This window comes from Cariama cristata, unplaced genomic scaffold (assembly GCF_000690535.1).
Source record: "Cariama cristata isolate BGI_N322 unplaced genomic scaffold, ASM69053v1 scaffold2828, whole genome shotgun sequence".
NCBI lineage: Eukaryota > Metazoa > Chordata > Aves > Cariamiformes > Cariamidae > Cariama > Cariama cristata.
Window position 1 is genome coordinate 35370 of NW_009632681.1, and position 15700 is coordinate 51069.

General features: G+C 36.5%; 1 protein-coding gene across 1 annotated transcript in view; it reads right to left on the reverse strand.

Annotated features, from left to right (window-relative positions):
- CTR9 (CTR9, Paf1/RNA polymerase II complex component) overlaps positions 1-15491 on the reverse strand; it is a 21393-nt gene extending 5902 nt beyond the window's left edge. Inside the window, exons 1-18 of the mRNA XM_009706451.1 lie at positions 15366-15491; positions 13564-13662; positions 12722-12961; positions 12157-12274; positions 11424-11513; positions 9955-10103; positions 7367-7474; positions 6773-6880; positions 6417-6653; positions 5564-5653; positions 5330-5458; positions 5042-5225; positions 3925-4013; positions 3470-3655; positions 3202-3289; positions 2803-2951; positions 603-719; positions 280-425 (exon numbers count right to left, since the gene is read on the reverse strand). Coding sequence (XP_009704753.1) covers positions 280-425; positions 603-719; positions 2803-2951; positions 3202-3289; positions 3470-3655; positions 3925-4013; positions 5042-5225; positions 5330-5458; positions 5564-5653; positions 6417-6653; positions 6773-6880; positions 7367-7474; positions 9955-10103; positions 11424-11513; positions 12157-12274; positions 12722-12961; positions 13564-13662; positions 15366-15491 — 2453 coding nt within the window. The remainder of the gene's footprint in view (positions 1-279; positions 426-602; positions 720-2802; positions 2952-3201; positions 3290-3469; positions 3656-3924; positions 4014-5041; positions 5226-5329; positions 5459-5563; positions 5654-6416; positions 6654-6772; positions 6881-7366; positions 7475-9954; positions 10104-11423; positions 11514-12156; positions 12275-12721; positions 12962-13563; positions 13663-15365) is intronic.
- Positions 15492-15700: the final 209 nt, after the last annotated feature.

A 15700-nucleotide genomic window follows, 5' to 3' on the forward strand; every position in this document is an offset into this window, starting at 1 on the left:
GCTCTTCCAGGAAGAAGTGCATCTTGGTCATAGTAATATAAAACCTCTTGACAAATACATATTGGCCACCTGGCCAAGCAAAACTGGCTCTGGAATAAAGTCTGAACACGTAGTTTTGTCAGGCCCAATCTTTGTTTTCCTATTAGAGACACTAGAATTACATACAGTGTTTCATAGGAGATGATTGCTTGCTCTTCTAACCAGATTTGTGACCTATACTGCAAATTTAGTGTAAGGGAACAGCAAAATAGATTATGACTAGAAATAAATCAGCTTTACCTGTGGGCCAGCTCCAGTTCTTTCACAGCATTAAGCACCTCCTTTAGATTGCTTTTTTCATCTTTCAGGACAGAAGTAGCTAGTCTTTGCAGCACTAAAGCCACATTAAACATAAGGACTGTATCACTTGGCGCTACATGCCTGGCCTGTAAATAAAAAGCATATTTTTAAGATAAGCTACAACATGATACAGAGGTATACTGAAGTGATTTACAGAGAATAAGCACCATTATTTCAATCCCTGACTACTGAATTTAAAGAGACAAACATGCATCAACTTACAGTAATTTTATTCTGTGATATATGATATTTTATATTCGTACCTTTAACAAAGTTTGTTTGCATTCCTGTAATTTGCCACATTTGAAGAGTGCCCGGGCCAAATATAACAATACTTCAGTATTTTGATGCTTATAGAACTTTCTGAGGCAGTTCTCATACTGAAATAAAGGGAAAAAAAAAAATAAATATCTCAAATGAAGAGGTGACAATGGTTAGTTATTTTGGTTAGCTAACTCCAGCAAATGTTTCTATTCCTAAAAAGCAGTACTGCTAATATGCCTTTTGTTTTTTAAAGTGCATAATGCTACATGGATGCCTCCTTTTCACTGATCAGAAAACTCTGCTATTCCGTAGCAAGTACACATTATTTTTCTGGAAACTGGCAGCAGTCCAGAAGGGTCTGTAGGTCTTAAAATACAACAGAATACTTTACAAGTACCATCTATTATAACAAAGTCCAACAAATATGACTCATTTTAAGAGTAGTCAATTATTCTCCACAGTATGGGGAGGAAGTGGAATCTATTTTCTTTATTCATACAAGATATTTTACAAATTGAAAATTATTTAATGTAGTAATTCCATCTGCTGATGCAATCAGCTAAAAAAAAAATCCACATCTTTCATATAACGTCAAATTTGTTCTGTCCACCTAGCTGAATAACTTGGCACGCCAAGGGATACGTAGTTGTTTTAAAAATGTAAAAGATGTGTTACTACAGGTTTTGTGGGTCTAGAATTAAAGCTTTAAACAGTTAGGAAACTTATCCTTTTCAGTAATGAGCACCTTTTTTTTGACATATCCTTTTCTCAAGGAATATTCACCCTTTCTAAACCTCCAAAATAATAAGAAATACAAGATAATTTTTATTTCCAGCTCAAATACAGAAACCGCCCTGAACTGTAATGCCTGAAGGCACTGCTCTTGGATTGCACTGTGTTGCGAGCAACCAATTTTCACTCACCTTTAGAGTCAAAGATCTTGTATTTAGCTTAAGTCTGCTTTAGATTTGTATGCTTTATGGTAGAGAACTCACTAGAATAATTGTTGTGGCTGCAGTAAGCTAGGCTATTAAATTCAATTTGTCTCCCTTTGAGTCCAGTATCATGTATTCAGACTGTGGCTTGTACCGACTGCATAGCAGAACCCAGGGAACAATAAAACACCTCAGTGAATAAACACATTTCTACCAACAGCTTTACATAAATATATTAGCAAATAAGTACAACTACTTTTCTGACAAATCAAAAGATGAAAATGATACCCAGTTTCCCACTGTAATTCACTGCTTGATTGCTAAAATGAGATTTTCATTAGGCTTTTTGCCAATAAAAGCAGACAAGGTGTTAAAAAAACCCAAACAAACAAACAACAGACCCCATTCAAACACAACAGAATGAATCTGATCATGTTACCAAAGCCTGTTAACAGTAGGTTAACAGGACAGCGACTACTGAGGTCTTATCAAGTAAGAAAGGCCCAGTATCTCTTCCTTATAACCATCACAAAAAGTTTCAGGGCAGCACTGAATTAAGTATTTTTGAGCCTCAATGCGGACTCAGTCTTAATAAAACAAATTTGTTCTGAGCTTCTGTCCTGTCCAACATATGCCTTTTTTTTTTTTTTTAAGCTTACTTGTATCCTTTTGATCAACTAATTGAGTCAGTTTAGTTAGAACAGGTTGATACCTGGAAGCTAGCTTGCTTGAGCAGGTTGAACTAGATGACTTCAACAGATTTCTTCCAACATGAATTACCTTGTGATGTTAATGGTGGTGAAAGAAATCATGGCACAATCAGCTTTTGAGACAGCTCTGACTGCATAAATAACAATCATTCGCAAGAACAGAAATAGGAAGTGTTGATATTAAAAAAAAATATCTGAGCAGTAAACTGCATTTACTTACTTCAGTAACATCTGAATGTAAATCACAGACAGTAACTACACTGACTGAATCCTCTCTGACTAAAAATTAATTCCAAGACCAAAATCCTAACCCAATTATGTTTTAACTCTGCTACCAAAAAAGAAGTGTGCAAGCTGGTAGGTGCTTTGTTACCCCTTACCTATATTTGGCAGTTTGTTTTTAAATCTAAACTTGACAGACAACAGCATGATAGAAATAGACCTATAACTTGTTAAAATATTATTCAGAAACTTTCCCAGCTTCTATAATAGCAGAGAAACATCCAGAAGTCATCTAACCCAACATATTATGTAGTTCAATTTAGAGATGTTACCATCTGCACAGCACTGATGTACTGTTTCTGTTCTACGTAGATATGTGCCAAATTCAGCCACACATCACTGATATCTGCTGTTGCCTCTCTCACTTGGGCAAACACATCACGAGCTTCACGGAAATATCCTTTATGCGCCAAGACAGCTCCTAAGGGGAAAGTAATACATACAGCATAAGCTTCCAGGTTCATGTCCTATGTACCCCTAACCAAAGAAAATGAAATATTGCCTGAATAAAGTTCCCTATCAAAAACTAAGTGACAATAGCTTTCGTGTGGTAGCTATCTTTCCTGTGCTCCACTATATAGCATTCAGGTCCTGCAAAAACAATTCTATATTAAAAGTATGAAACATCAGAATATCATCACTTCTGAAGGAAAATTAGAGTCTAATATCACCTATGCCATTAGCAGCATACAAATTCTTTGGATCATTTCTGAGTACTTGCTTGTAGATCGCTAATGCACGGTCTTGATGACGCTTCTCCTGTAGAAAGAAATATCTCGATTGATTACTCATTTCTACAATGGGGTATTAAAAGATCTACCCAGAAGTTTTATGGGCTGTATGATGCCAAATAGGCATCAAGAAAAGGCCCTGAGCAGCTAACAGCATACAAAAATTAAATAAATAAAACCACACACAGGGCAGACAGATGCCCATTACCTTTTCTCTGTCTCTTGTGGGTTGATGTAGAGTCTGCAACCAGACATTGCCAAGAGCCAGCATGGAATAAGTATCGTTTTGTGTGGAGGGTTGTTTCAATATTCTTTCAAATTTCTTCTGTCCCGGACCCCACTCTTGTTTAGCCAAATGAAGATTGCCAATCAGAGACCAAGCATCCGGATGGTCCTAAATAAAAATTCACTCTAAGTTGCAAAAGCACTGTTTTCCCTTGCAATGTTACTCTTCCAAGTATAAAATGCTATTTTTCTTAATTAGAATTCCATTATTAAAAAACCTCTCCAACAACCAAAACACACAGAGAGCAGACTACAATAGTTCTCTCTTTTTCCCCTAGTTGAGTTGAACAAACAAAATAAAAATGCAACAAAATAAAACCAAAATTTTAAGTTAGTATTTCAAGTGTTTTAACTTTAAACATGTAAAGGGTTACAAACCTGATTTATCTGCAGTGCTTCTTTAAACCAATCAGAAGCCTCATAAAAATTCCCTTTATCCCTAGCCATAGCTCCCAAGCGCAAGTAGCCTAAAAATGAAAATAGAAAATAAAGTAAAAATTGGGCAACAGGTTAAAGTCATGCCAAACAAAGAAACTACTGGCCATCCATGAATTTCAAAAGCAATCTTTTTCTTGATCTGCTAAGGACAGCAAACATTAAGACATCTTTCATATTCTATTCATAATGAGACACACCATGTGAAGAGGAACGTCCATCCACAATGGTGACACAGAAATTGCAGATTTCTGACTGTTAAAGTAATGCAAGTGTTTGTAATTGGTTTCATAAGTTAAAGACAATTGAGAAACCTCAAAAAAAGAAGGATACATCAGTTACATAATTCTCGTCCCTCCACTTTAAATAGCTCTCCCATCTCGGTAAGTTTTGGGAAGAGCACCAGTTAGCAGGTGACAATGGAAAACAAGCAGGGAAAAGGCTACAGATTAAGTTGGGGCATACTGTGCGCTGCAGCTTGCTGAGCAAGGGCTACCACCTCACCTTTACAGGCAATATCATAGATCAGCTACTTGGGGGCAAGAGGAAGAGCAGACTGAGAGGAAGATCAAAACTAGGATGTGCCATAGAAGCTGCGCTAACACCCTCAATAGCCCTTCTTCCCTGCAGGAAGGCCAAGGTCCAAGATAAAGTGATTCTCCCAAAGGGTCTCTATTTCCACCCACATAGGTAGAGTTGCAGAGCCGGGGCATACCAAGTGGATGGCCTTGCCTGCACCTGAGTGCTGAGGTGCTAAGGCTTTGCTGACTTGCTCCCCACCCCCACCAGAGGCATGCAAGTCTAGATAACCTAATTTTGCTAGATTTCTGGAGCGCAGTATGATTTACCAATAATTAGAAGGTTTAAAGCTAGAGACTGAACTATAAGGATGTAGGAAAAAAAAAAAAAAGTAGGGAAAATAGCAGGTAGGTAAGCAGGTCCCAAAACTACCATGAAAAGAATTGAAGACAGATATAAGGAGACCAGAAGACACTGTAAATGGGTAAATTTTTGGTATTATAAGGACGACTGTGGAACTAAAATACCAAATGTTTCTTACAATCAACGTAATTAGGATGTTCTCTTAAAATGTTTTTATACAGTTTTTCCGCTTCATGAAATTCACACATCGCCTCATACAGTCTGGCAAGGTTATAGGACGTTGTTACAGAGATAGCATTGTAATAATGCTCATCATGTTCAGCTTCTGCTTTTGCACGATCCAGTGATGCCAAAAAATATTTCTAAAGTATAAAAAGAAAAAAGGAATAAAGCACGCCAGAATATTCTTAAAGGAAAACTTCTAGGTGATTAAGAAACTTAGTTCAAACTTTGAGTAATTACATACCTTCGCTTCTCCTAGGTTTCCCAGCCTGAAGTGCAGAGCACCCACATTGTTCAAAATCTCTGGTGGGACATCAGCCTGTACCTTCTCTTGCAGAATGCGTGTGGCTGTACCATAGGCTGACAGCGCACCCTTTACAAAGAAAGAAAGAAAGAGTGGATGAAAATTAAGAGAATGAGCTCTATGTGCTCTTATGAAAAGCGCACACATAATTCACCAAGTGTTTACTAATAATACCTGTATATCAGTCTGTTCTAGAATTTGGGCTAGCTCAATCCATGCCTCTACATCATCAGGATATTGTTCTGTGACTTTCTTTAGATGTCCCTGAAAAATAGCATAAAATAATTATGCCTCTTTGTGGACACACTAACTGTTTAAAAAAAAAAAAAACAAACAAACCAAACAAAACACCAAAATCAAAACCACCACAAATCAAAAGAAAGAGTGACAGTATTAACCTTAACACTAGAAAGATATACCGTACTGCAAAAGAAAACATCCTAAATACCTGCATAATCTGGCCACAAAAAAATTGCATTAGTTTCTTTCATTCATTATTGTATTTTTCTGCAGAACATATCACCTGTTTAAGGTCTTAGAGAAGCAGAAACTATTACACCAACATGAGAAGTTAGAAAAGTGGTGTCTAACATTTTCTGCATTTATTTACCCAACATTAGATTTAGAAACCCTTTCATTTCAAAAAAACATAACATTGTCCTTCTATATAAGCTAAGACAAGTGTCTTCAGGAAATCACTAGCTGACTTAAAATTCTCTGATGATGGTAACATATATGGGTAGAATTCTGTGCTTTTCATAGTACCAAATACAAACATGAGGCTGAGGCTCTTCTAAATTCCTGGACTTGCTTTAGCCAGGGTCCAGCAGGAGTCTCAGTTCTGTCCAGAAGCTGTGACTCTCCACAGTTAGGAGGATCTCTCATGACAGCCAATATTAAATATTCTATACCTACAGCCAAATAATCCTGAGTTTTATGCAACTTAAGGTACAGTCTGGTTTCAAGTCCAATTCTCAAGTTCTACTCATGTATGTAAAAGTACGACGCTGGCAGAAGCAAAACTCACCTTCGCAATATCGCGTTTCTCCTGGTCTTCTGAAGCAGCATAAAGAGATCCAAGGATTTTCATAGTCTCATAATTGTTAGGATAGGCTTTCAAAACTTTTTCAAAGCACTGTGATGCATTCTCTTTGTCCCCTCTATAAATGTACATTTGACCCAATCCAAAAAATGGAAGTACAAAAGAAGATGAGGCAAACTGAGTGGCCTGGTAATAATACTGGAAAGCTTGATCATAATCTTCCTAATTAAAAAGAAGTAAATAAAGAACAGGTAGTGTTTCCACAGGTAAGCTTTGTATCAACTTTCATAACACAGATTTTTAAGTGTAATCTCAAAGGGCGCTTTTAAAAACTGCCCTACCTGTACATGAAAAGACCTAGCCAGCTGATAACAACTCTCTGCCTGCATTGCTTCAACTTCTGTATTATGGAAAGCATGAAGAGCCAAGTGTTGTACTTTACCATAGTCCTGAAAGAAAGGAAGTTAAATGAAATTCGAAATCCTTCACTTCATGGTCAAGTGATTTATTATTTAAAACAAGGATAGCTGGAAAATGCAAGAAAGTTTTAGTCATAGCACTGACTAAATTAATAACAACAGATTTAGTTTTAGTGGTTACTGTTCTTGTCTCTATTTCATATTTTAAAGCATGGACGAGCAGGGAGAGATAAAAAAAAAAAAAACCAACACACAAAAAAACCCACAAACCAAAATCCAAAAACCCTTCAGAACACAAAGATGACCTTGACTCAAGAAATAAGTGTACCTTTTCTGGGCTTTCTTGAGAAAAGTTCATACAAAATTTAAGTCAAAAACTTTACACTTGTCCATCTAGATTAACAGATCCACATCAGGCACCTCTTAGCCTGATAAAACAAGATTGAATCTAACACCAGAAACCTTGCTGTTCAGATGTTATCAAGTATTCAACTCTAAATTCCATAGACCTCTTACCTTCTTGAAGAAGAAGTGATTAGCCAAGTGATTCAATACCATTGGATTACTGGGATCAATTGTGTAAGCCCTAGAGAGGAGCTGAACACCGTTCTTGATGGAATCAGCCTAAATGAAACATTGACAGGTATCAGTAGCATCTCAATAGCTGTATCTTAACATCTTCAAAACATTCTTCAGAATTAGAATTAATACTCTTCAGCCTAGGCTGCTGCAGGAACTCTGACAAAGCCTTGCTGGGCTCACAGAAAAAAAAGTAGATTCAGTTACTAGCTTTTCTCCCTGCAGCATAAAGATGGAAAATGGGAAATGAAGCCACCACACAGGGGTAGAAAAAAGCAGAGCAGGACTTTCTCGGAAAAAAAAAAACCAAAACAACACAACAACTTAGTCTTGGTGTCCTTTGACATTTCACACTCACACCCAGACAGCCAGCCTTCCTTCTACTGTTCAATGTCCCCAGCTCCTGTTTGGCTTAGATTTCAACATTTTACACAATTCGTTCAACAGTGAAATGAAAATATTCTCATGTCCGAATTCTAGACAAGAACTTCAGATGTTGAATTAAGAGCTACTAGAACTTAAGTTCCAATTTAAGAAATGGTAGAGGTTTGTGGTGTTTACATAGTGATATCATTATATCAAATTACTCTTTTGTAAAGAAACTTTACAGTTTAAAGAAAGTTTTCCATGGATACAAATTTGACTTACCTATGAGTTCAAATCCATAACTGATAAAATAATTGCTATTTATTTGGGACACCCATGAGATCAATATCACAAGCACATCATCTTAAATCTGTATTTATTTCTGAACAGAAACACCAACAATGGTATCTAGTAATCATGTAACATCTGTGCTTTACCTGGCAATTATTATGAGCAGAAAGCTATCTTATTGAACAGATCAGGTTTTATGAGGTTGAGATATAAGATGAAGTCCAATAGGCAGCTAAATCCCATAATTTCAGTTTGGAAAGGCACTATCTTTCCAAACCTAGCATAACAATATACCTTGATTAGGAGATATTGAATCATTCTTGGTTTAATTTTCAAAGGTAAGGAGGTTTTATAATCACACTATGTATATGTCCAAGTTCTCCAATAATTTGGGTCTCCTGTCCAATTTCAACTAAATACAATAGATGGTTACAGGTCTCAAAGCTCCTAAGCTCTTTCATTAAAGAAAACCAGAGATAAGACAGACCTCAATGAGAACACAGTGTAATCTCAACCCTGATTTGATATCATAACATCTTCTAGGAGGGAGAAACATTAGAAATATCTAAGCACAGAAAAGTTTCAACTCGGAGAGAATCTTTTCCCCAGAGAAAGTGTTTTCCCTCCTCCATGTCAACTCTTCGATGTTACGCTAACTTTGCAGTGTAAGTTGTAAACCCAGTTTGAAGTAAAGCACAGATGGTGCATTTGAGTGGGTCAGCTTTTAATCATAGTTTTTCGAAGCTTAAGGTGAGTGGGTTCATCCCTTGACTTTAGTCTAAAGACCTTCAGGAAAAACAAGAAAGATACCAGGTTTCATTAGTTTCTCGCCCATGAAACTTTAGAATATTTTTGTTTGTCTCTCTAGTTTCAGGAAAGAAAATTCTCATGTCCACATTTTTCACAATTCTTCATGATGTAGTAAACTAAGTAATTTTCAGACATTCTGTGCCAACAAAAGATCTTTCTAGGGACCTGTGTTCTACACATAGCATAACACTAAATTTTAGCAACATACGATTATGTAACAATTTTAACACTTAAAAGTCCCATCCTCCACTGATAACTTCCTTAGCAAGGACTAACCATCTCAGATCTTATGATCCCAATTAAGCTACAAAAGCATATGTATTTTTCTAGCAATACGACATCTAGAGAGGCAGGAACACCATTTTATTGTAGTTTCATCAGCCTAGTTAAAATTTTTTCTTGCCTACTCTTTGGTTTACCACATGGCATGCATGCCAAGGCAGCTTGAATACAACTTCAACGCTTGTTGGAAAGCTGGAACTATGTCTTTTACCTTGACCTTCCTGTTAGCGTGATGCTCTTTCAAAAAAAATAATTCCTGATGCTCTGGAATAGAGCTGCCATTGCAAGTGAGGTCTCCAAGTATTTGAGGACATTCAGAAAATCCTAAGTACAAACTGATTTAGTTAACTGTCACAGAGCCACAAATGACTAAAGTTGGCTATTAAATATATTATAACTATTGCTCATTAAAGTAAGATTTTGAAATCAGCACTTTCGGTTTTTTTAAGTGATTGGACACACATTCACACATCTCACCACGGATTTTTACTATTTTAAATAAAATAGTTACCCTAGCACTGGTTTTGTGTACTTAACAGCTCTGTAGGCAATAGAGTTGAGTATTTTTAACAATAGAAGAAAGTTATTCAGAACATGCTGCTCACATCACAAGTACATATCTGTAACATCATTCAGTAGTGACACAGACTTAAAATGATTTAACCACAAAAGTTATTACCCCTTTTAAAAACTGGATTACTTTTCAAAGGATAAAAAGTTTGCTTTTTCAGATAAGAAAGTAAACAGAGAATGGATTCTTGTTAAGTCAGACCCACCTCTTTATTGTTGAGTTCCAGAACAGCCAGTCCAACCAAAGCCCCTACGCATTTTGAATTTAGCTCCAGAGCCCTGCTGAAGGCTAAGCGAGCTTTTTCCAACTTGTTGAGTTTCACGAAGCAGTGACCCATACCTAATCGAACCTCAGCTAGAGAACAAGACAACACCATTCAGAATCCCAAAATTTCACCTTTATGACTTTTTTACATTCTGGACATGAATTAAAGTGAAAGCATAATTTTTAATATTTAAAACCTGTAAAGTCATCTAACAATTTGCTGTTTTTAAAGGTAGCCTCCTATACTTGGCAGCAAAACTAACTTTAACAGATAAGTTAGTTTTAATAAGACTTTATTTCTTCATATACCTCAGAATGTTGGTCTGTATCTCCAAAAGACTCCGATACTAAACAAATAAAAAAATTACTTTTATGGAAATGCATTAAAAAATAAGAGAAAAGCATTAAAAAAATGCCAGTTGAAAGGGCTGGAAACTTCTCAGGCAGAGTAAGTTCACCTGAAAGTAGCAGGCCTTCAGAAAACAGAGGAATAAACAGGTTAGCTAGACACTTCTCAAATGATCAACTGATTCACTGCTAACAAAATGCTGTTTATTATCCTCTAACTTCTGACCATGTACACGTGAACTAATACAGAGAATTCACAAGATATTGCCCTTCATGTGAACGAAGAATCCAGAGACATTTATATACAGCAGTTTCAAATCTGTGGATGTGTGAAAAAGGGGACCAAATGAAAGATGTTTGTTTCAAAGTAATGCTTGCATTTCTAAACACGCTTTTGCAGCAATGATTCTTATGCTAAACCAGACTACAGAATACACCCCAACTTTGTGATAAATTCTTTTTCAGATAGGTTATGGCAAAGTATACCACATCTCTCAAGAGACTTTAGAGTATTTAAGATCCTAACGCAAATATCCTAAAGTAGCATCTCTAAATCGCATGCATTGCTTTAACAGCCATTACTGATAGCTTTCCCAGATTTTTGCATTAAGAAAATCATTCAACACCAGGAAAACTCACATCATGCACTATAGGTAGAATTTTACTTGTCATGTCTTGTTTCATTATTAATGCCAATACATAATTTTCTTAACCCTTATTCCAAGAGCTCACAGATAGGTTCTGCAACAGTCAAACAGTTCTCCCCCTCCCCATACAATTTTAACTCCTCTTGCATGCAACTTCTCATTTTCTAATAGCTCTTTAAAAAGTAATAATTAGAAAAAATTAAAAGTATTTTCCTAAACACAAATTCTTTCTCTAACAATTAAGGAACACTTCAAGTCAACAAACACCTGAACTCCTCTATAATGATGGTTGGATTTGGGGTTTTTTTGACAGATACAGATCCCCAAAAAAGCCCTTAGGTATTTGAATTAGGAAGACTTGAGTTAGTTTACAAGGACAGCAAATACTTCTACTGTCAAATACTTCCTGTCTTACCTGGGCAACCTGGGTTGGTACGCAAGGCTTTCTTGTAGTAGGCAAGGGCTCCTCTATAATCTTTCTTGTTGAAAGAAATGCATGCTTTACCTGTTGTAAGATACCAGTTACAAATAAATCAGAAATATAAACAAAGCAGTTATAAATCAGAAGCTCGTAAGTATTATTTGGTAAGTCTGTGCTATGATGATTTTCAAAAGCTACAGTTAAAAACTAACAGAAAATTCAGACAACTACAACTTTTATTATCTTTGATGATGTCAAGTACATGAAAAAATCAAACATAGGAACACATTAAATTTACATTTTTGTGGTTTTCTGCAGAAACTTAGTTCTTTCCTGGTCCAGAGGAAAGACACTAAGACTACATTAATTAGCAAACAAATTAAAATACAAGTTACAGCTCGCTGACCTCTCACTACTGGTATCTTCACCTTCAACAGAGCATAACAGCTTCACTGGCATCATCAAGGAAATATAAGTAGCTAGACTGGACATATGCCCATGGGTCTCAGAAGATACTAGTTAGCATTATACTTTTTCCTAGCTCTTCCACTTATGTATACTTCCCAAGTTTAAAGTAATCTCTGTCATGTGTTTCTGGTCAAAAGCCCACACTTCTTTATCAGATTCTTTCTCTCTACTCATACACGCATGCTCTTAAGCACATAATTCATTCCAAAACTCAACTGGAGAGACCAGGTTTTTTACACAAATACCCATAAACTCATACCGAGAAGGGCAGGAATATTATTTGGAGACTGGTTGAGCACAAAGTGGAACTGTGCATCAGCTTGGTCCATCTTATCACCTTCAAGCAGACAAAAGCAGGCTCTTCCCAACAAGTGATTCTAGATAAGGAGAAAAAAATGGCGATACATTTATCTTTGTAAAATATGAAGATTAAAATACATGAAAGATTAACTGCCTATGCTATAACGCTTTCTACAATTAATTTATTTCTCTTACTTCAGGAAGAAAAATAAAACAAAAAGGGTCTTTATCATCCATTTCTAAAGTTCACATATTATCAAGCAAGAGAGTAACAATCAATCCTTCCTTCCCAACCTGCAAAAGTTGACTGACATAGTTCTATCAGGTGTCCCAAACTAGAGATAATTATTCCTGGTGGCACTACACACATTTCAGATACTTACAAGTTTTACTTACATGTACTACTCTAACAGACTTTAATGCCTGAGCAGTTTCTATCTTCCCTTTAGCGAATCAATACTCATTTTCTTTATAATCACTAAATAATTTACAAATATGGATTTTTAAACAGATTTTAGTTTTACCTGATCATACATGATAATTTTGTCAGCCATAGTATACAACAAGGTAGCTTGCGTAATGAGCTCCTTCTTGTTGTCTTTGTTCTTCTCCTTTCGAGCCTGCTGTACATAGTATGCTGCCAAAGTATCCAGACACGTCATCTGATCTTTTTCATGGTCTCTATAGTCCAAGTTACCATCTATGCGTGCAGCTTCCAACAGCTTCACAAAGTCTTCTGTTTTCCCTTGTTTGTAGTATTCCAGCTATAAAACACAGTTTTAACAGACAATACTACCCCAGTCAGTAAGTAACATATTAAGTTGGTGCTTTAGTTGTCACACAGGTTCTTTTTCCAGAATGTAGGGACAAATCAGACATAAATGTAGGGATAACCAGACAAAGGCATTCCAATACTGCCAGATATTTTCCTGTCATCATCCTAACTTAGTAATTTTACATTAAAACATAAGTCTCACAGCTATTTATAAATGAAGAATAAACTGGTTTTCCTCTGAACTTCTTTGACTTTTTGCACATTTCACTACACTTTCCATAGTACAGCTACTGCTCCCTCCTTTTTTATGAAGTGCATAATCAAAGGCACAAACCAGGAAAAATGGCTTCAGAAAAAAAAAACCTTAGAAAGCAGGCCTCAAGCAGCATTGTTTCAGGAAAAAGATGAAATTAAAATCTTAATATGCATATGTCAAATCAGAAATATCTGGCCTAGAATCAGTGACTGAATAACCCCATTAAGTTCCTGTTCAGAATTCAGCTATCCATGGTCATAAAAGTAAGGAAATGGAAATTATTATTTGATTATCTGTATATTATATTTAAATATACGATTTGTGTATATACTAACCGCTAAGGCAATCCATATGTGCAGCTGAGTGTGCTCCTGTTTCAATATACTTATAACTTCATCACCCTCAGGTAACTGATCGAAGTCAAGCTCAATAACCTAGAACAAAACAATACAGATTTTCTCTTCACAAAGCATCAACAATGTTATTTATCATTGAGCTCAAAGGAAGCTGGACATTTCAGAGCGCAAAACATAAATAATTATTTGTGTTTAAACATGGTTGTGGACAAAGAAAGAAGTGATAATGTATTGCATTCTGTACAGGACAAAAGTGATCGCCTCTCACAAACATCAGAGAAAAGACAGCCCAATGTTTGGGATACTAGTAAGGGAGAATAAGCAGAGATGCTAACTCAACTTCTTTCACTACAGACTTCCGGCTTAGAATTTTTACAGTTTCGTTAATAAACAACTTGGCTGCACACTGCTGAATTTCTAAAACTTTTCCTACAGGTAATACAAAGATCTAGATACAGTAATCAGGTGTCAGAGAATCAATACGTAAGACTTATCTCTGAGCCCTGAAATTTTGTAAAGTCATCTTTATGCCCAAGAAAATTAAGAGATTATTGAAGTGTAAAACATTATAAAGAACGGACTAAATTTCTGAATATTAACAACCACAGTCATCATGAGCAAATGACATCAACAACTTTTCATCACACAAACATTATTTTGCAAGTACTATTTTCCCATGTTGATCTACTCCTCTGATATGGAAAACGAGGAAAAAGGAACAGACATTTCCAAGGTGGGATGTTTGCGAACACAGTTTAACTGCTTGTTAGTTCACCTGCTACTCAGTCACACTCTCTTTAATATTAGTAATCTACTTTACAATTTAATTTTATAGCAAGTAAGAGGTGCAGTTGTACCCAGGCTTGTACCCTGATTACCAATGCAGGGACTATTTCTCTGATGATTAGATTAGAGCAAAGCAGTTTATAAGGGCTTATAGCTTTGACTATGCAAAACTTGAGAGTACCATCAAAAATATTTCTGCTACTATTGTTATTTTTAGTTTGAGTTAGTCTAGCACAGTACACCCTGCTTGACAGGTAATGATGTCTTTAAATTTGGGCAACTCTCATCCACAAACTAAAATAGTTATTAATGAGAAACATAGTAAATAAATAAGGAAGTAAAAAAAAAAAATAAATTATTTTATAGTAATTCTTAGTGATTAACTCAGAACTTCAAGATCCAGGTAGTCCTCGTCATAACTTGACACCTCAGACACAAATTTCTATCACAGAGAAAAAAAGCCCTCAACATGTAACCTACAGAGAGCAAGGTATCTTTGTGAGAATTAAAAACTCAATGGCAGTCGTATGGAAATTTGTTAGCGTATGGATACACATGTTCACAAAAATATTCTTCAACCTATAAGCAGCATGTTTCAACACCTTATTTAGCATCTGCTATGGAATGATTTAACTTCAAACTTTATAATACCCTGTAAATTTCCAAATACTTCTCTTAAATACTTTTAACCTCGGCTTATGACAGTCTATCTTAAATAAACAGAAGTTAAATAAACTTCTAAACCCACACTGAAATAACTTTATAGACTGGTCCAACTGCCCTAGCTGTGTCTACATGCTGATTTAGGAACATGCATGCTGTTTACAAATCAGCACAGTCAGAAAAATATCAGCATCTAACGAACTAAGGAGAGAATTTAGGTGGACAAGGGCACCATACACACACAAACTAAGGACTAGATAATGTTCCCAGCAGGGTCTTCACTCCTGAGGGCTGCATATGCTTGAAGCATATATTGCGGGAAAAAAGAGTGCCCCTTCTTCAAAGACGGGTGGTATCGAAGGACCCCGGACAGACTGCTTGACTTCTACCAGCGGCTCTCCTTCACCAGCAAGCCAGTTACGGCTAGCAGAGGGCAGACACCGTTCACCAAGGGGCATCGACGAAGGCAGGTTTAGCTTTCTTTCCACAGAGCGATACACCTGTGACCCCAGCAACTTCTTCCACTCAGGGAATGGAGCGACACTCCCCCTCGAGCCCGGGACAAAACTACGAGAGGAAGCGACAAACGCCCGCGCTCCGGCACGCATTATACAGCGCACCCCTTCCTCTCCCCCTCCCCGGGACCAGGCCGCGCCGCCGCCTCCCA